The 21,760-nt window shown below is 37.6% G+C and overlaps 1 protein-coding gene across 1 annotated transcript in view; it reads left to right on the top strand.

Annotated features, from left to right (window-relative positions):
* LOC113972789 (dihydropyrimidine dehydrogenase [NADP(+)]) overlaps window positions 1–21,760 on the top strand; it is a 260,733-nt gene that overhangs the window by 126,598 nt on the left and 112,375 nt on the right. The window contains exon 12 of the mRNA XM_027694199.1: window positions 2,282–2,446. Within this exon, the coding sequence (XP_027550000.1) occupies window positions 2,282–2,446 (165 nt within the window). The remainder of the gene's footprint in view (window positions 1–2,281; window positions 2,447–21,760) is intronic.

Below are 21,760 nucleotides of genomic sequence, written 5' to 3'. Positions count from 1 at the left end.
GGGATTCTGGAGAGATAAATTGTCGCTCAGATGTTGACTATGACCGAGCTCTTGGAAAGAGTGAGTCAAAGCCATGGGGATTCAGCAGCAGTCACAGGGTCTAAGCAGAGGTCTCTGTTCCTTTGGAGACCCAAAGCAGATAGAAAAATTTCAGTGTTTTTGCATAGAAGTAGACCGAGGCTTTGTGAGTGGCCCACAAGAGGTATAATCTAGGCTATAATATCTCAGTCTTTGAATTCTTACCTGTAGTAAAATGAAAGTCACTGGAAGAACACCAAGACTTGCACATAGTTAGATATCAAACGGTACCATCAGTGGCTCCAAGCATTATCTGGCAAACACATGTCCATAACAAGCCACAAAATGAAAGTCAGACCCATGTGCATAATTCGCACTAAACCCAAAAATAATAATTCCCACCAACTGACAGCCTGTTAGCTCAGGCTTAGTGCCATGCTACTGTAGTTACATTGCTTCTGAATGCTTTGGTGCATGGGAAAAGGCAGCTTGTGGTTGCATGCATGATGGTCAAGGTAATCACATCAGCACATGATTACATGCACCCTGTGTTGGAAGGACTCAGGTGAGATTGCCAGCATTTCAGTTGTTGACTTTGTGTGTTTTCTCATAGTGGGGTGATGGCCAGTGTGCATGAATAGCTTTCTACAATGAAGTCAAACTACAAGCTCCTCAGAGACAATTTAAAAGGAGTGAAATGCTCAAGAGGATAATGTGGAGCAAACTGATGTAAATGGTTCTGCATACGCTGAAATTTATGAGATTTGTTTTGGAAGTGAAGGGAATGTACTTTGCTGTATAGTTTTGGTTTGCATAAATTCAGAAAAAGTTCTGAATTTCTTTTTTTCTGAAAATATAACTTAACCATTGAGAGGGAGGTAAAACTTTTGTGATGAAGGGAAAATATTATAATAGGAAAATTGAGGATTAATGTGATGTCCATGTTTCAGACCTATTAGGTCTGAAAACAGATGAACTCAGGAGATTACTTTGTATGATTTTTACATAAGTAAGTGGACATATAGTTATCTATATAAAATATTAGTGCATATTTACAGTATAATAATTAATTCAACTTTTTAAGGAAATTAAGATTGCCTCAAATTTACATACAATGTGAAGAAAAGTCCTTTTATCCTCTGTAACTGCAGCATTTGGCAGATTCAGGAATAAATAATGTTTTGTGGCAAGGGTATGCCTTATCAAACATATGCAGATCAGTGCTAATTAATGCTAATTAAGGTTTCCTGTCTATCTAGCTGGAAAAACGTCCAAATGTTATGAAATCCAGTTAGTATGCCTATTACCCTAATTGTTTTATATGGGATGGTTCTTAATTAAAATATGTAAATTGACCTTAATTGCTATATACTAATGGAGGTTCATGTTATCTCACTAAAAATGACAAGATGGTGAGGAGGGGTACTTAAACAAATAAGTCTGATACATTTGTAAATAAATGACCTTTACTCAAAATTATTTTTAATTGGAAATTGGCAAAAGGAACATTTTGCCATCTATGTTTCTCTTTAGTTTTAAATAATGTCAGAATTTACAGTTCTTTGTTAATATATATCTGGTGACATTACAGCTTAATTAGGACTGCTAAACAAGTCAACATTTTGTGTGTTTACTGTATGTTTCAAAATTGTTTGCTGACCTACAATGACCTTCAGAAATGTCATGCTTTACAGTATTAATCTTCTTCTTCACTATTTTTTTTTTTATTTTTTGATTTTGATCTCTTTTAATGATACAGTTTTATTTGTGAAGTTTGATGTACTTTTGCTGGTGCCTGGCCTGTGCCTTTGCAGCAGAGAGGCTGGTGAGCAGCACCTGTTTGTGCTTCACCTGTGAGTATAGGAAATGGACTTTGATCATCTTTGGGGAGGATAGTTCACGTGTATGCTGTTACACGACAGAGGCCTAGACAAGTTTCTACACAAAGTCTTACATGCTTTCTGCCCGAGACAGAAGCATTATTTGAATGATAGTTTGTATGGCAGTTTGTAGGTGCCTCATATTGGCATTTTCTTGGTAGTTGTCATACCACTTCACACACACAACAAACATTTTTCTCCTCTGATGTAAAGAATTTAATTAGAGAATCTGGTGTTCTGGAGAAATGCCCTACAGTTGTAGCTTTTACTCATAATAATAGTAGATTTTTAAAACACTTGGTGCATTTAAGTTTATATTATATACGTTATTGATATATGCCTCTCTTTGAAAAATTTGTCTGAAAGTATTCGCTGTTTTGCAGGATATTGTGACCAATGTTTCTCCAAGGATTGTCCGTGGAACTACTTCAGGTCCTATGTATGGCCCAGGCCAAGGCTCTTTTCTAAACATTGAACTGATCAGCGAAAAAACAGCAGCATATTGGTGTAAAAGCATTGCTGAATTGAAGGCTGACTTCCCAAACCATGTAAGTGCCACTTAATCATAAAGATGCAACATACTTATTTAGAATATCCCATTTACAAACTTGTGAAAACTCAGATATTTAGTATTTATTAAATAGAATGCAAATTGATTTATTGACATGCGAGTAAGTTGCTAAAAACCAGAAAAGCCCATCCAAATATATTTATGACAGAAAATTCTGTGAAATGACTGTTATGCAGAGAACAGTCATGATGTTTTAGTGAGGCTGATGTTTACATTCAAAGAGATAATATCAAGGAAAAGAGTTGATCCCAGTGTGGATGCTTGTCAATTCTGTTGTGAATAATTTTGTATTTGAGATTATATTTAAAGATGTAACTTATAATAATAATTGTTTCTGTGAATTGAATTTAATCATAAAAGGAACATGTTTTTTTTTATTCTTAATCCAAATGTGAAAGATACTTATAATATTTTTATAAGCAATTGACTGCTTTAGGTGAAAAAACAATACTTAAAGTTAATTCACTACAAGTTTTGTTAGTTTTGTTAGAGCTTGTTTGGCTCTGGGGAATATCTGTCTGAAAGGTAATAGTCAAAGTTGGGAGCAATGACTCCAGCTAGCTGGCATAAGGGTTTTCAGGTACTGTTCTAGTGGATAAGAACCATGAGGTGGAAAGTAAAATTCTCCTCAATCATTATCTCGAATGGATAAAGCTAGAAATCCCATAGCCTGCATATCTTCTCTCTTGAAGTTATTACCTCCATGGTTCAGCTATGAGCAAAGTAAGTGAATGTTCCTGAATATATTATGACATGAAGATAATATGGGGTTTTTTTCTTATTCCTTGTGTTTCAATGTACACATCAGCAAGTATAAAAGAATTTAAAGACAACGTATTGACAGTAAAAGTTTAAAGTGCTGCATGTTTAATACTCCACTGTGGATGGACTGTGTGTTTCTTTGCTGAGATTCTTGTCACTTTATTTACTGTTTTTTTTTTTTACTTATTTACTATTTTATCATAGTGAAAGTATGAACCAAAAAATAATATCCTGATTTTGATTTATTCCCTGATTTTGATTTTAACATCCTTTGTCAAAATCTTGGATATTCCATGCAGGCAGACTGTTGACCATTTCTGCTGTGGAAATGCTATTCCAGTGCAGTCTTCACCAAAAATCCCTCACAGCACTTTGTACTCAAGATCAAACCATTCTCTTCTGTGAGGAAAAGCACTAGCAACATTTCAAAAGTATATGAGTTATTACTTTGAGAATGTGAATTCAGATCCTACATGTTGGCTGTGGCCGCTACTGTGGCATCTTTGAGGTTGGTAATGCCTGTGTGGGCATGGGGGAAACAGAATCCAGCAGTAGACCTTGGCATTGCTTACATACCTGTGAACTCTTAAGATCTGTCATAATTATAACAGTACATTTGTTGCTAACTGAAAACAAAATTTTGTTCACTAAGTAGAAGTGTCTTGGTGCTTGTTTTGAGATATTCTGTATAATTAAACCTTGCAGAATTTTCTTTCTCCAGTGTCTGTTCACTCCTTCAGAAAGGCTTTTTAAACTTTGTGAGTTTTATTAAAACCAAAACCAATTTCTGAGAACTGTTTGGGTGAACTTAATTAACAAGCAAAGGATGACATATTCTGTTCAAATGAAGGCCAAGCAGATGAGAATACAAGTGATTACAGTAAAAAAATTACTATGGCAAATTTTAAAAGCAAATCGAAACTTACACATAATTGCTTTTTCTGTGTAATACAAGTAATTTAAGGTAAGTTTTATCTTACAGATGAAAGGAATATGAGCAAAATAGCTACTTCACTAGAAGATGATCACACAACAGCCTCCTATCTTGTGCCATTGGGAAGAAGCAAACCAGAAAGGGCAGCCAAATCCCCCCAGTAGAGGCTAGGATGTAAACTAAATTTTGCAATGGGTTGTGCAAAAGAGGACCACCAGTCACAGCTCAGTGGTAATGTCACTTAACTGTGACATGTTGCCTCTATAAATCAGAAACTAGCATCTGCCTTGTGCTGTCTTCACCCCTGTAGTGTGTGGCCCTCATTCTTTGGCTCTTCTGGCTCCTGATTCTTGCTTGTGGCTTTCAGTTGTCTCTGACTGGCAGTCTTTCCCACTCTTCTCTTATACTTTCTTCTCCCTTTAACCCGGAATCCACTCCAAGTGGACTAGGGCAAAAGCTGCCACCACCAGAAACTTGCTTCAGTGCCACCAGCAGGGACTAAATTATTTGTATGAGTCCAAGCAGAGGAGAAAGCAGAAAGAGAAGGTGTCTGGATTTTGTGTGTTTGCTGGTGAAGTATTATCAAAAGCTGTGCTGTTTCAATTTGAGATTTTTTAAATTGAGTTAATTTCATGTCACTGTTACTGTTTTTTCAGAAAACACACACACACACACAAAGAAATTAGATGGTATGCACAGTACAGGTCCAAGATTATTTAAAAAATAGAATTTTTATTATTTTTTTAAATCAGATGCATCTGTTAAAATGATTTCCAGTTGATTGTTTTCATTCTTGTACTTCAGTCATCTCAGTAAGATGTTACTTCAAAAACTTGGCTGAGAACACTTAAAGCTTATATTATCGAACATTGCTTGTTTTAGATTTTCAAAGGATGCTTATTTAAAAATGTTTTGTCAACTGCTTTTGTATATACCAGAAAAACAACCTTTCAGTCAGAGTGCTGCGAAAGTGAGGAAAAAAATGAGTCTGTTTGTATTTGTCATCTTTTTTTTTATTTTTTCAAATACTATAGTTTTACATATTTGTACGGGACTGTCTTTGTCACATCCGAACATCTGCCTTACATTGTCTTTAAGTATATTTTTCTGTGCCATGGCCACACATACCATCTATTACCACAGGACTTTTCATTCTCTGCAATTATTAATCATCAGAAAATTGATTTTATTTTGTTTGTTTTAGTAGGAGAGACTGAGAACTTGACAGTGAGAAAAGATGGAACAATTATTTTTTTAATTTCATAGTCTAAATGTTAAAATACTGTTTAATTAGTATAAAGCTGACACCTTATTGAAAAATTTTGTATCCCCACTTCCCCCTAAAAGTTGTTTATAAAGTAGTATATTAGTCTAAAACTCAAGAAAAAAGTGAAAGAAAAATATCATTCATCAGAATTTTAAGACTCAAGTTTAATTACTCTTGTTTGAGAGGACTGATCACTGAAACCATAATCATAGCCTGGTCATCTATTTTCTTTACTCCCTGCTATAGAGAAACATTTCTGGCCAATAAAAGCTGTTCCCATGTAATACAAGTATTACCTCAACATCATAATGTGAAATAGGAAGACTCTCCCTTTCTAAGGCCTCCTTAGACTGGTTTGGAATGGCAAAGGGGAGACTTGGAAGTGGGACATGAACAAGTAGCTGGGTGGGGGCTTAGCTGCTTACTGAGGTCAACCTACCACAGATGAGAAAGGTATAAAGTTGTCAATTCATGTTAAAAAGGCTAGGCCATAATTGGGACATGCATTATTTAAAGTGCTTTAGATAGAGGGGCAGCAGAACTAACACTAATGTCACAATAAGTCCCACTTTCATACACCAAGGAGATACCTGATTATATGGTATGTTGATGTACTTTCAGCCAAAATGTGGTTGAAAAAGTGGCAGTTTATGGCATATTCAAGAAATTAGTTTACCTAAGAAATATGAATTTAGCCAAGTAGAACTCACGTAGTGATATGATCAGGAATGAAAACTGTGCATAAAAAAGTAATTGCTTTTATATTAGCAAATGTCTACAAAAAAGTAGGAACTGGCTGAGAAAGTTGAAAAGAAAACTATAAAACCTTGGAGGAGAACTTACTGCTAAAATTTTATATTCATGTACTTTACAATAGCTACAGTCTGGCCATTGTCTGTGCTGGGAACTGTGAATACTGGTAATTGGCAGTACACCTTGGTGTGCTGGTAAAGCAAGGAGTGGTAATGTCTTCAGGATTTTCACTGGGGAGAACAAGCTTGAAAAGAGCAAGGTTTAAAAACGGTAAAATACTTCTCTGCAGAAAAACGTGAACTGAGGGTTCAGTAAGAGGGTGATGGAGGCAGTTGCCAAATATTCTTTCTAAACCTTCTTAAAAGGGTAACTGGTGCCCTGTAGATGATCATAAAGTAAACAAATGAATGAAAAACCTCAATATGCAAATTACTTTGGGTCTGAGCACGTACAGGAGGTCACAGCAGTACAAATAAAGGACTTTGACAGGACACTTCATAAAAGACTTTGCAGGGGAAATGTCATTTCCTACCAGGCTAACAGAAGTCCATCACAAACAAGCAAATGTCTGAGAAATTTGTACTACAAGAAAGAACTGAGATCTTGGAAGAAGATGCCAAATTGAATTTTTTTCAACATTGCTATGTTAGTATACTGAAGTCTTAAAAGTAACTTTTTGGCCTCCTAGCTCAACACAAATGAGTTTGCTCTCCTCCATGACTCTGGGGAATGTACATAGGATACCAGATTGTCAGCTGTGACACTGAATCTGTGATTGAGATATCAGTGTCATGATGTGTTGAATTGAGAAACCTCTTCTGCTAGAAACATTAAGTACTCTTGGACCCCAAAACTAAGCTGAAAACTCTTGTCTTAATGTTTGTTCTGCTGCTTGCGGAATGTTGCTGACAGTCTCTCTGACAGTTACTCAGCAGAGAGCAGCTTTTCAAGGCTGAAACTGTTAAAGATATATTTTTATTCAACATTTTGTTCAGAATGTCCCAGGAACACCTGTCGGGAATAGCCATGCTAGAGAGTGTGTGGGAACAGATCGCTGGATCCCAGGCTGGTAACCAACTTCTTTGTAGCATTGTGGGGGTTTTGTTGGTGGGGGATTTTTTTAAATCTCCTGGAATGGTGTAAATAGTGTTTTATATTATGCATTTTTTTTCTACCACAGAAGTATGAAATAAGGATGCCACTTTTGTTTGCTTTGGGTGCTCGTGGGTTCTTGGTTTGAAATTTTTTTTTCTAATTTAGGTAAAAAAAACAAATTTGGTTTAATTCTACTCTGTGAGGATAGGAAAAATAAGGTGTTACTGAGGGAAAAAAATACCACCTTAATAGGCATATGTGAGTGCCTTGCTCCTATAAATAAATTTTTTTGCAGAAACATGCAATGTTCTAAAAGATTTCGTGAAGTTATAAAGTGAATAGAAATAGATTTGCAACAGCAATAATAGTTATTTGGATCGTTTATTTGGAGATGTTTGGTTAGTTTTCCAAAGTAATCCCTGAAGTGAGATCATCAATCTTATGTGTTGGACCAGTTCTGATTTTAATAATAGTTTTCATCCACAGACTATGAACAAAATTTATCTATTTATATAAACTTTTTCCTCACTAAGTCTGCGCTAATGGTAGACCTTGTAATCTAGTTACTAAAAGGAATTGACCAGAATATCTAAAATTGCTGTAGATCTCCTTTGAGACTTAAAATTAAGGGACATTAGGTGGAAAACTTTTTAAGATACAGAGGAATCATAGACTTCACAGCTTTACTGTGAGGAGAAGGTCAAAGTTGGATTTCTCACCAGAGGTATTAGTAATAAGTTGTGTATTTTTTCAGGTATTATTATAGCTTTTGCTTTTAATGGATGTTTAGAGGCCTGTGAGATGTTGTACAGAGTACATAGTATTTGCATTTTAGATACCAGTCACTGACTTGATTAAGATTATAAAAAGTCCTGCTCTTCCTAGGGCTAATATAGATAGCTTTGCATTTCCATCACAAAGAATTATACTTTGTACTCCAAATACCTGCTGAGCTGTGTGTCCGTGTGATAAGTCACAGACATCTTGACAAGCTCAACACCTACAAACTTGGAATAAAACAGTTCTAAACAACCAGGTAGGGCCATGCCCATGTGGACCTCACATGGTGCCAACACCAACCAGTGTATAGTCACCTGAACGGGGACGGTACCTGCTGTGCATTCTCAGGCCTATCAGAGGATCCTTGCTGGAAGTCCAAATGCTTTTCCACATGAACTGAAGAGGGCAGAGCACAAGGGGAGGGAACCACTACCTGGGATGCATACTCCCAGAAGTTCCCAGCAGTGCAGAAAAGCTACCTGTATTCCTTTATCTGAATTTCAGATGTACAAATCACATTAAAAAACTCCAGAAGTTATCTCTGCAGCTTAAACTTTCCAAAGCCAGCTTGGGTATGAGGTGGATGCTTGGTAGGAGGTGAAAAAGCCCACACAGCAGTTGTTAAATTCACCATATGGAAAAGATCCCTTTCACTACAGAAAATTGGCAGTAGGCCTATTCCCTTAACATCAGAGGAAATCCTAGCTGAAAAGGGAAGATGAGGTTGGAATAAGGTACTCATATGGATTACCTTTCCCAGGAACTAAACCACATGACCCTAGCTAGTGTGGAGCACCAGAATGGTCACAACTCCTCAATTTCCAGTGACTTCTCTGGTGGGTAGAAGAGAAGAGACCTCGGAGCATGGAGCATATGACCATGTTCCTTTTTTTTCTTTTCCATTCACCACAAGAAAAAGGGAGGAATAAAAAACAGTAAAGAAAGATGCTTCCTAGAAAAGAGAGGGAAGAGAGCTGATATGAAAGAACAGCAGACACATTAACAACATACCTCTGTATGTTCCAGGGCAGCTTCCACTCTCCCATCCTGAGGGTGTCCTCATTGCTCCTGATCCTGGTTCAGCTGTTTGTGAGCCAGCAGGATGCATTTTCCTATGTACAGTCTAAGGAGGAATTCAGCAAGAACTCTGATTTACACAGTGTATTTACACCAGAAGTGCTCATCCATTTCTGTAGGTACAGCAATTTCTATTTGCAAGGAAGAGTGAACAGAAACAGAGCCTAGTAACAGAAATGTTGATGTATTGGGTCTTTGAGATCACATTTTCTTATAAGGAAGAAAGTTTTCTGGGAAAGACTCTTCCACAAGGCATAAAAAATGTTCAAGCTTCACATGACCTGAATATTAATAGAGATGGGACTGAGCTACAAAATATGGTGCTGTAAATTTTCACTCCTGGAGGCTTAGGTGTTAGTAAAAAAATGAGAAAATACAGGAAAATTCTCATCTATCATCAGCATGTTTTGATAGTCATGTTGGCTATAGCAGATCTGCTTGAGGCTTGAAAAGTAGCAGAGAAGTGACATGGAGTCAGTGTTACACCTCTTTTCTGGGAAAGATCTTGGGAACTACAGACCTAAAATCTTTTATCCTTGTATGCAAGTTGGTAAGAGTTGTTCTGAAAAACAGAACTAGTAAAAAGAAAACAAACAAACAAAAAGTAAAGAACCCCATTTGTAGTATGCTTTGCCTTAAAAAAAAAAAGCAGCTCTTTGAGGACATCAAGAGAGACTCAGATGATAAAGTGAGCTTGGGTTTCCAGAAGCATTTGATAGGGTCCTCCACTGAAGAGTTGGAAAGAAATTAAGTTCCTGTAAGATTAGAGGAAGAAACCTACATGAATAAATAACGAGTTAGACAGAGGAAACAATGTTAAGGAATAAATACTCAATTTTCATGGTGGATAGAGAGAATAAATAACGAGTTAGACATAGAAAACAATGTTAAGGAATAAACACTCAATTTTCACGGTGGATAGAGAGCTCCAGGAAGATTTCTTAGGGATCTGTACTGTGTTCTATGCTATTTAAAATGTTTATTACCAATTTGGAAAAGAGAGAGAATTTTAAGAATGTAAAATTTGCTGATAATAGTATGTATTGTATGGAGATAAAGATGAGAGCTGACTATAAGGGGTTGTGAAGGATCTTGCACTCAGTCACTGAGTGACTGGCCAATGAACTACCGAAAAAGAATTAAAGATAAAATGTAGTATGCACATGGAATTAAGCAGTAATAAATTTATATGTACAGTGAGGGATTGTAAGCTAACTATACTGAGGTTACAGTAGAAAGCACTATGAAAATTTCAGCTTAATGCTGACTAGCATTGCAATAAAGCATATCAAACACAGAATTTCTGGGAAAGGAAGAGAGAACAAAGCAAGACCCATCACTATGCCAGCATGTTGATTTATTTATTTATTTTTTTACATTTTAAATACACTGTGTAGTTCACATTCTTCTGGATTGGAACCAGAAGGGTGATAGGTGGAAGTGAGCAATAGGAGATAATTCATCACATAGCTCTGCAGCTGTGGAGCTCATTCTCGTAGGGCATTGTCAGTCCTAGAGGTACATACGGGTTGAGAAAAACCTACTGGAAAAGCTATTTGAAAGCATCACCTCTGGCTCAGGGAATTCCTGTGCCACAAATTTCTTAAAAGCTGGGAGAATTTTCAAGGGAAATACTGCTCTAAGCTTGACCTAGAGACATGCTGCTGGTGCATGTCAGAGAAGGAGGACTGAGCTCCATAACCCATTCCTATGGATTTCTATTGTCAATGCACAAAGAGCTGCTAGGTTTGCACCCAGGATTAGAAACCCTCTCCTGCCTCCCAGTCCTGTCTCAACCTGTGGACCATTGTTCCTCTACTGTGTTTTGACAACCTGATTAGCATGTAACTACATCTCGTGAACTGAAACTGAGATGAAGGTGTATTTTGAACTAGTTTGAAATGTGTGCTAAGGGATTTGTAAATCAAATGCTGTCTTCAGTTCACCAAGATTTGAAAGGCTGCATTTCCAGAGGGTCACCTCAGACAATCCTACAAATAGAAACACCAGAAAGTCTGCTAAAAATTTAACCAGAGGCAATGTCTGATCATGCATGTTTCAAATGACCATGAAGTACATGTCATGTTTGGTCCCAACTGCCACAACCCAAAGTTTGATCCCAACCCCACATTCGCATTGGAGTTTTTAATTATTTTTTTTTTTTAAATATTGATCTGGTAAAGAGATGGAAACACATACTCTGGTCATCAGTTTGAGGGAATTTTATTTTAAGACAGCACATATCTTATGCTGGAAACTACAATTTGTAACTGAAAATAAGACCACATGGTAAACTCAGTGAGATTTTTACAATCAATTTATGATTCAGAGGTACATGTTTGTGGTGACAAATTAGGACCTTGAGGACAAATGTGAGAAGGTCTTTTTTTATGTTTTGCACTTGGAAACTACTGCTTTGTTGAGAAGCCTGTCAAACTAGTTTAGTGCAGAACTGTACTTTCTATGCATGCTATAAAGCCGTGACTTATTTTGTTTGTTTTACTTTCACAGCTAAGGTTTGAAAAATAGTAAGGCAGAGGACTATTTGTACATATGCTAAGAATATCCTTTTGATTTGAAAAGAGAGTTATTGATCCTTGCAAAAAAAGAACAATTTTCACAGTTCTGTGAGGACTATGAAAACATCTTTAAAACTTTACCCTTAGGGTAAGAACTAGGAGAAAATTAAAGCCGTTTCTGAAATACTTCACCAACCATCTCCTAGAAAATGACCCAATCTGCTTGATTATTGGAAAAGACAAACTCCTTAATGGGTAGCATCAGCTGAAGCTGAAGCAGGATGTGCTTTGGCAGTTGTTGCTAAAATTCCTTTTTTGCAGAGATATGTGAGCGGTCATTAAGCGGGAGTATTGACAAAGGAAATGCCCTAAACATAAAGACAGTGTGATTAAAAAGATATTTCTAGAATGTAATTTTGCTGACAGTGACATGAAGAGTTGCATATTTCTGTTCATCTTATTAAAGTGCGAATATGCAGACTATTATTTAGAGGGACAAGACAATCTCTTAAAAACCCAACGGTTTTCTCAGTTTGATAAGTTACTGTGTGTATAATAGAGTGCTGCAAAATGATCTGTGAAATCTGGTTGGGTATCAGGAAAAGCATTCCCTCTTTCTAGAAATGTCCTCCATAAACTGCAACAAAGGAAATGGCATCATGTGTTAAAGAAACCTGTACACTAAGATGTCCATTTCGCCCCCCTCGATCTGTGCTTAAAATAGCAATAACAACCTTGGTGCAGGGCACTTCCTGGAGATTAATAACCGGCCAGGGTTAATGGCCCTCAGCAGTGCCTCAGGCCATCAACTCCTCCCAGCCAGTCATTACTCCCTGGGAAATGCCCTTTTCTGGGTAGTTATTGTTTTAATATTAAGATGTAGAAGTTATCATTGGGTGGGGATAAAATGACCTTGTGGCAATGTTAAAAAATAAACCCCTCTATAGAAAAATTTAAAAATTATTAATAGTCAACAATCTATCAAAATGAAATTCTTGTTTGTAAGAATGACAAAATTTTGCTAGCCTAACTACCTGTGCAGAACCCCAAATTTATCCTCCAGATACTTTTCCCCAGTTTCCATTTTATGTTTATCGTAGGCAATTGGGTAAATTATAGAAGTTGATCTTCTGAAACACACAATACCTTTGACATTCATTTTACTGTCTGTGATACGATTTTAGTCTTTTGTGAAGCACTGAGCGTATGTGATTTAGATAATTCTGCTATTTCTCTTTTATGTAATGTATATTACAATAATAATAGGAAAGCAAATTTATACCTGATGAAAAGTAGTAAGTATATGCTGTTCCTGTAGCCCATATTCTGCATATTCTGTGATGTGGTTTACATTTTAGGCATTCTGCTAGAGCTCTAATGAAGAAAAATATGAAGGCTAGGTCTATATTTAAAAGTCTTGCTCACATACTTATGTAGGCTAGGAATACTAAAAATAAAATGGCATCTAACTGCTGTCCTGGCAGAACCTAGTGTAGATGCAGTTATACCATCAAACTGTTTATTTTTGTTCAGGAGCAAGTACGGAGTTTGCTGCTATGAACTGTGCTGATAGTAGGAGAGCTGGCTCTATGCAGACATGTTCTAGCTTCGACAAGAAAGGCAGAGGCACATGCTTGAATCTATCACAATTAGAGCCAGCTCTTCAGTCTGATTGACAGCAGCTGGACTATATCCCAGCCTCCTGTGCTTTCTGGGGAGGGGGGCTAGGGAAATATCTCAAATTCTGAGCAAAATGTGGGAATAAAGTGTTCCAAGATGGTTTTTTTTTTCCTTATCCACCGAGAGGAACATGTAGATTAGCAGAATTCTTAGTGGGCTCTGAAATGATCTTAATCTACACCCTCAACACTGCTGATAGTTTCTGAACTTTTTATTCACATTGAGTTTAAGAACTATGACCATAAACTTTTACACTGTTTTCATCACCAGACTTCTCATATTTGCCACATTTTCATATTCTAGATTTCAATTCACCCTGGGGTTTTTGTTGTTTTTTTTGTTTGTTTGGGGTTTTTTTGTTCTAATAAACTGTGCTGGTAATCAAAGTTAAGTAGCAACTGCTAAACATGCAAAATAAGGTGGCCAGCAGGACCCAAAAAGCAAAATTCTTGCTCTCTTCATATAGTCTTAGTCTAATATATGGTTATGGCAACACATACATGCCAACCAATTACTATGGGATAGTAAATTACAGTGTGTAAGAATGGTAACTAACCCTGTGCATGTTTGGAACTTGCAGCAAATACAGACTGATTCAAGGTAATAGGAATTTCTTCACTTTTGGAGGTAGCAAACCAGACTTACCTCCTATTTTATGGGGTTTGAAAGAGCACTGGAGCAGCCGATTGCTGCAGGTGTGCCGATGGGTGGTAACGCATAAATCAGCAGTAACTTGTTTGTGCATTGACACCTTGTATGCATAGCTAGTGGAAATGGTCTATTCTTTTAATTGTTAAGGGGAAAAATGTGACAGCAAGTACTTATTTACTGAACACTTAAACCCACATAAATATTTTAAAGGCTTCTTTAAAGGAGACCTAAATACATTCTTTGTTATGAGCCACGTATGTTAAATGTAAACTCTAAGAAACCAACAGAGTGCTGTGAGAAACCACTGTACTTCCCAGTCTCACAAATCCCAAGAAGAATGCTTTTTCACTGGTTTATTTTTACATCTTTCTCATGTTTTTAAGTGCAGATTTCCTAATCTATTTCAAGTTCAATTTTCTTTTAATTATTTTTACTTTTAATTTTTTTTTTAATGAAATTGTAGTTGTGTTGACTTTTCTGTCTATACATAATAGCTAATTAAGGTCTTAGGTTTGCAAAAAATATATTGAAGCTCTATTTCTACATTTCAGGGTAGCATTTATAAATCTGTATCACTTTTCCTTCAGTGTAAGAACATGATAGACTTATTCTTAGCCACACCATTCTTGGCCACCTAGCCATTTATGCTCTCTCTACATAACCATATTAAAATCTGAATATGCTTGCAAATTGTTTTATTTAACAAATTAAATTCTCTCTTAGATAAGAGAATCTAGAGATCGTGTGAATTTTATAGATACCCCAAATTCTTACCTGTGAGCAGTGTGTGCATCTCAAGGTAAAGGATAGGCATTAAAAATGCATGTGAATTACATTTGCATTCTCTTATTGTTGTACTGTCAGAACCCCTCTGGTTCCTAGAAGGACTTCTGCCTTTGATTCTGCCAGAGGCATCCACATTTCACGTGATTTATTTTCAGTTTATCTTTTTGGGAACACGCATACTCACAGCTGGGTCATTGATAAAAGCCTCACCAACACTAGATCTTACAGTGCTTTCATTTGAATGAGGCTATAATACTGCAGACTATTCAATGCATTTTAATTATGAAATGTCCAATCACATAGCAATATGCTGAACTAGTTAGGTAACAATTTTATTAAACATCCAAATATACAGTGAAAATAGTAAGACCTCTTTCAGTTTCTCAGCATCTTCTGATGAGCTTCCCTAAAATATGAAGAGGTGGGTGGAGCTGGCAGTTGAGGAGGAAAGATTAGTCAGAAGGTAGCTGCCAACTGGATCCAGCCCTTTATTTTGTATCTTCTTTGCTGCTGGAGTGTAGCCAAAAAACTACTTGGGTCATCAGACATAACAGCTAGCTACTTAAGTAAATTATAATGTCTGCATAGAAAAAAAAATTTAAAGCTACCCACTCATGAGATTTTCTGATCATATCTCAGATGGGAGCACTGCAGACGTGCCATTGCGACGTTCAGTGCATAGTGGCACTGTTGTTCACTGAATTTTTGGCCCAGCTGGGAAATACCAGAGAATGATAAGAAGGATATATGAAGAGATCAAGTTTGACAGAAAACATGGATTTTCTTCTTCACTTTTTGAAAAGTTCTGTACCTGACAGAAAGTAGTTTCTTTCTTTACTAATGGACTATTTTTAATATAATTTTCACTACAAAAATATTTATATATGAAACGTTTTCCAGATGAAAGGTTCTGGTGGGGATTCACTGGTCCTGCTCTGACCATTGAAATGATCCCATGTTTTTAGCCCTGTGAACATTTGCAGATTGTCTCCGGTCGTGAGGTGAAACTGCCCAATTAATCAGGCAGGTTTGGGACTGTGAAGAAGCTCTCCTTCTTGTGAGGTCCGATAGCCAGACTGATACCTAGACCAGACAGCAACGAATAGTGTTAAGGAACTGAGAGGTCTCCTCCATGCAGCTGGTATTTAAAGACATCAGACAATTTCCTGAAGTTGAGACAAGCCTTATAGCCTGTTCCTGCACACCTTCTTAATTACCATGCCCTCACCTGTCAGAACAGCCTAACTGAAGAGTTTGTGCAAAATCAGGTGAATTATTAGTGCTTTTTAGTATATCACTATGAGGATAATGGTGCACAGAGAGAGAGTGGGTGAATTGTGGAGGATGCAACCAGGCTGACAAAATCATTTACTCCTTCGAAGCATTGCTTTGGCACCGGCAATGTCACATGATGAAGGGGATCACAGGGCTCCAAAGTATAAAAGGGAGGGGTTTTTCTCCCTCCTCTCTGAGCTACAGTTTTCTCCTCTACTACCACCAATACTGCTGGTTTTCTTGACCCTTCAAATCCAAGGAAGTGAATTAAAAGAAGCCCTGGTGGTGATGGAACAAGGAAAGAGATAGGATGGACTTCTCAGAGATGCAAAGAGACAGATTTGACCTGGGGAATTGCTAGCTGACTGACTTCAGGAGTTAGGGAACTGTGATGAAGCTGTTCAGTCCATATTTTGCCTCTTTATATTTTCTGATGAATTTGTTTTCTAATAAGCAGCTTTGCTGCTAAGTAATAGGGGAAATATATCTGCATAGATGTAGAAGCAGTCATGGTCTGGAAGGGATATTAGGGTTCCTTTCAGTCAACAGCTGCTCATTCCCTCCATGGGAGCAGCGTACATGCCTCGAACATATTTGTCTCCAGTTGGCTTCCCCTCTCAGAGGGGCACCCTGCAGAGAGTTGCCTGTGCTATTGTGAGAATAAAGAGCAACGATTAGCGAGGTGCTCAAAGAACGGTATTAAAAAGGACTGTGTGCATCTGGGTAGAGAATTTGATAAGAGAAAAATTTCTAAAGGTGGAGGAAAAAATGCACAGATTTGTGTTGCCTTTTGCCAGCCTTGTTTTCCTTATGTGGTCTTGAGAATCAATAAGGTGTCAGCACCCTGGTGTAAAGCTTTTGCTACAGGTCATAGCATGTGTCTGAAATACTGTAGAATTAGATATATCCTTTTTCTGTTAGCTTCTCCAATATTGTGTTGGCCTCCTCTGCTTTCTCTTTATATTAAATCAGTGTGGAAATACAGAAATACAGCAGGGGCATGCCAGTTCCAAAAGGGCTTGCAGGTATTGTTAGTGAGAAGTACTGCCAAAAAATTAGTATCTGTCTTCACTCTTCTCTTGGATTCGGCCTTTATTAACTTGTGTCTTTTCCATTCAGTAATGCTAATTTCCATTCATCCATGTATTCGTTTTCACTCATTACCAAAGAGACTAAAGGTTGAACTAGAATAGGTTTCCTATGCAAAATAAAATCCTAAAGATTCTATCAAATTTCCAGAGAAGTCTTCAGCCAAATAGATAATTTTCAATATAATTTAAAGGGTTTACCTGAAGCACTGAAAGTTGCAAGTCTGTCATAAAGCAGACATACTTCTTCTAATCATGTAAAATATTTGAGCTTTCCTGAAGTGTTTGATACAGGTGCTGTATTTTCTTTCATTATACATATGTTTTGGGGAACTCATATTCCATAGTCTCTTTTTCACTCTTCATAAGTTACCACATTTTAGTTAAGCAGTGCCCTGAGTCATGGGAGATGCATCAGAAGGTCTCTTTTTTCTCTTGTCCATTCACTTCACTTTCAGTGATATTTCAAGTTAGCTGGTCTCTCATTAAGTTAGCTTTTCATTTATCCACATTTTCCACGTGCATGATCTGTGCCTATATGTTCATGTGTACATGCAGGGCCAAGGGCATGGTAGCTCAACTCCTGCCTGATAGTGGCTGATACGGTGCTGTCTGACATGGTAGAGGAGCAGTTACAAAACCAAGTAGTTCTCTTGTTTTTCTACAGGTGCAGCACGATCTAAAGAACAGTCTATTTAGCTTTGTGCTCCCATCAAAACCACAGCATTCTGTTATTTTACAAAGAAATGGATTTCTTCATAACCTTTGGGTTTTGTTTGTCTGAGGGTGTTACATCCTAACAACTCTAGACCTTAATTTGAAGCTTTAGCCCAGTGTACTCAAATAATCTCATTAAATAGATGGATCTCATTGATAGTAGCAGAATCATCATATGAAAATAACTGCCTTTGAAAATAAGTGTCTCCATTTAGCCTGGAATAGAATCTTTGCTGTTTTCTGCTCATGCTGATTTTTTTTGTGTGTGATACAGTTAGCAAATCATAGTATTTTCAGACTCTTATCATCATCTTCTCTAGACTTATTTGTGTGCTGGTAATGTTTGGCCTATTTGTGTCTTGATCTGTTGTATCTCACTTCCGCTTCACTTTAAGAAACAAACTGGAGATCGCAGTATAAAGTAACAAGGCAAAGAAAGGGCCTTATTTGGAAGGTTTGCTACAACTGCATAATAAATATACTAATATCCCCTACTTGTCTTATTTTCCTTTACTTAAATTTTCTTATCTTATTTTGTTAAATTATTTATTGGAGAGTAAATTGCCTGAAAAAAGAAAAAAGAAGAGAAGCAGAATTGCGGGTCAGCAATGTCGAGACAGTCTGCATTGCTTGTCTTTATCATCATGCAGAATCTTTTTATTAAGGCAGCATAGGATGAGTAGATTTATGGACTGAAGGTACAATGTTTCATATGTCCATATCCATCTAGATTGACAGTTCCTACCAACATGAATTTCCCAGGAGAGACAGTGTTACTGGTGTCAGTGGATGGCATCATTTACTTCAATGTTCCATTATTAAATTGATAACAAGATAATTCCTCTGCTTCTCAGGGACATGACAGGTTTTACAATTGTTAACTTTCTTATTGCATGGGATTTGATGTTCTAGGTATTTTTTAATAAGAAGCTTATTTTTATTTCAGTTCTGCAATAAATCAAAATTTGCAACAAGAACGTACAGAAAAAGAGAAACCAGGTTGGGTGTACAAGGCATCAAAATCAGGCTGGTTTCTGGAGGGTTATTTTTGCAAGAGCAAATGTTTGTGCTTCTGTTGTTTTTCACTGCTGTACATGTAAGCGTATTTGTGCAATACAGAATATTTACTGCAGTTGTACTCTTATCTTGTACAGTGGGTACTTACAAGTGTTTTATACATAGTTAATTCTGGCTGGATGATTTTGAGGATGATCTTTTTGCCAGCCAGTGGCCATTTTGAAAAGCAGAGGACGGCCACAAGTGGCACCAAGCAGGAGTAAGTCTCCAAAAACTTTTCTGCTGGCACGATGGGGCATAGCTGGGACTTGTCCTGGACCTGATGCTGTGCAAGAGGCAGGGTTACAAAGGAAGGCTAGTGGTGTGAGTTGTTAAGGTGTAACATCTGTACCAACCCAAAAAATCCTGTGGTGCTGTTGGTATTGCCTTGCACTCTTTGCTGTTGAGACTGCATCTAAGAGCTATTGTGAGGGCAGAATTTGGCCTCTGGTCAGATTGTTTGACTTGCATGTGTGAAGAACTGTGAGAAATCCATATGCAGCAGATGTATTTTCCATGTAGATATTTACAAGATTATTTATCGTGTCATTGAAATAGCTAAGAAGTGCCCTGTAAACCGTTCTTTATTAACTTTTCAACAAGCGTGTGGTGGACCACATGTTGTTGTAGCTACACATGTTCAAGACCTTCAGGAAATCCTGTGAGTGAGTGAGTTCAGAGTGAGTTGGCCTGTTACAACGTATGGGTGACAGAAGGTGTGGTCAAAACTGAGTGTGTGTACCCCTCATTCAGACAGATGGGGATTTTAATGCTGTGAAACAGTGATTCAGCTGCCAAGAAGTTCTCCTGTCTTTGTGTGTTGGTATGGATGTAGGTGTCTTTTCCACTGGTGAGTGAGAATGTTATTTTGGCCATTGTTTTAGAAATATTATATCTTCAGTGCTAAATTCCTTCTTAGTAAATGCTTCCTGAGGAATTTTGTTTAAAAATGTTTGCATTTGTTCAGGGTAAGCAGGTCATGTGGGAAGGCTGTACTGTATTGTTTTGAAAGAAGAAACATGGCTTGAAAGGAGGATTGAGGTCTTTCCATCTGGCCCAGATAAAAAAAAAATTTTGAAGTTTAGATTGATCAACAATAATTTTGTGGGTATTGAAATATGGTTCTTAATGTCATCTTCAATCTCCGCACCCCCTCTTTACACAGTAATTATCCTATTCCATATCTCTGCTTCCCAAACAAGTAGCTGTTAAAAAAGCAGTTCTTCAGTCTTCTTGAAAGCTCCTCTTGATTTTACAGCTTTCAGGGGAACAGTCTCTTAAAGATGATAGCAAGACTAGGTTTTTTCAAGGACTGTGCACATAAAAAATAAAATACTGGGGTTTTTTGCAACTGTGTGAGAAATCAGAAGGGGGTGCATGTTGTGGCCAGCAGCAGTGTCTAAATGGAGCATCTATGGACACTTGATGCAGAAGTGCCCTCAAGTCTAATACAGCAGTGAGAAAGGACGAGTAGGGAAGAGAAAGCAGAAATTATATCGGTGGCTGAATTTCCTGAAGTACAGGTAGATTACATAGAGACCTGGAAGAGTAAATTAGGAACAGATACAGGCTCTGGCCTGTGTGAGATGACCAAAATAAATTTGGTTCTTACAGGCATGAGGGTAGGGGATAGTGATTGCATTCTGTCTCTTGGGAAGTTTTCCTAAATTTACAGGAATTGACAGTGTTCACATTTAAATCCAGCCCTCTGAGATTTTTTTCAGACTGAGTGTACTGAAACTCCTTTACTCCCTGCAGAGCAGTCAGTACAGGACAAATGGTAATTGTCGACCTAGAGTTTTACTGCTGTCTGGCTTTAAATAGATTTTCTCAGGATTGTCTGACCCAAAGTAGGCCCAGTTTTTTTTTTTCTCTCCTTCCTTTTGTTTTGCAACCTTTTGCAGTGAATTCTGTGTGCTAGGAAAGAAAGATCACTTGAAAACATTCACAGTGACAAACCTCATCCTTTTTATTTTTTTAATGCTATTGCGTTCATGAGACATCCACATAACGATAATGGAAGAGAAAAAAAACAACGTACACAAGGGAGATAGATTCTAGTTTAAGCTTCCAGGGGATTATTATAAACAGGGAGAAAAATATTTTAAGGATTAAGAGAAGTACCTTGTCAGTGTTCTTTTAAGTAGAACAACTACTAATGCATTAGTTACAGAATTGTGTGAAATGTAGCTTTTTGCGAGGTGCTTTAGCTACAGTATACTCGTCTTATAATTCTGTCCTAACTGGTGCATTACATACCCTCCCTTTTCCATCTCCCTTCCTTCCAACAAAAAAAAAGTTTTATTGTGGACCTTTTTCTTCCATGAATGATCAAGAAAATTCTGAACACAGAACAGTGTCCGATGTTACAAATGTGTTTGTCCCTTTATGGGCATTCAGGGAAATTGTGGATCACCCTGTGTAGTGTCAGGGCATAAGGACCTTGTCTGTGACATCTGTCACAGTGATCGTCAGGGAGGAGCAGTGTCTGCAGGGCTGCTGCGCTCCTCGGCGCGGGGTAGAGCAGGCGGGATCTCTCGGCAACAGGCAAAATAGCAGTTTGGATGAAGAAGAGGAGGGCGCAGCACATACCAACTATGATTTTGATCTGGAAAAAAGAGAGGGCCAGGGGTCCCACTGTGCTTCAATCATGCATGGTACGCAGGCAGCCCACACTCAAGCTATGACAAAGCTGCAATTTAGTCAACCTTCATTTACCACTTACTACGCTTTAGCAGCAGCTTCATTGTAAGACCTGTCAGCAGCCCACTTTTGTAAGCCGGGAAGCATGGTGAGGCCTCGCACTTGTGGCTCAAACCACTGTAATTAAGCTTATGTCAGGTTGCCACTG

Source organism: Neopelma chrysocephalum, unplaced genomic scaffold (assembly GCF_003984885.1).
Source record: "Neopelma chrysocephalum unplaced genomic scaffold, ASM398488v2 Primary Assembly neopelma1_97, whole genome shotgun sequence".
Classification (NCBI taxonomy): domain Eukaryota; kingdom Metazoa; phylum Chordata; class Aves; order Passeriformes; family Pipridae; genus Neopelma; species Neopelma chrysocephalum.
Note: the sequence above shows the minus strand (reverse complement) of the source record. Positions and strands in the feature narration are given on the sequence as shown.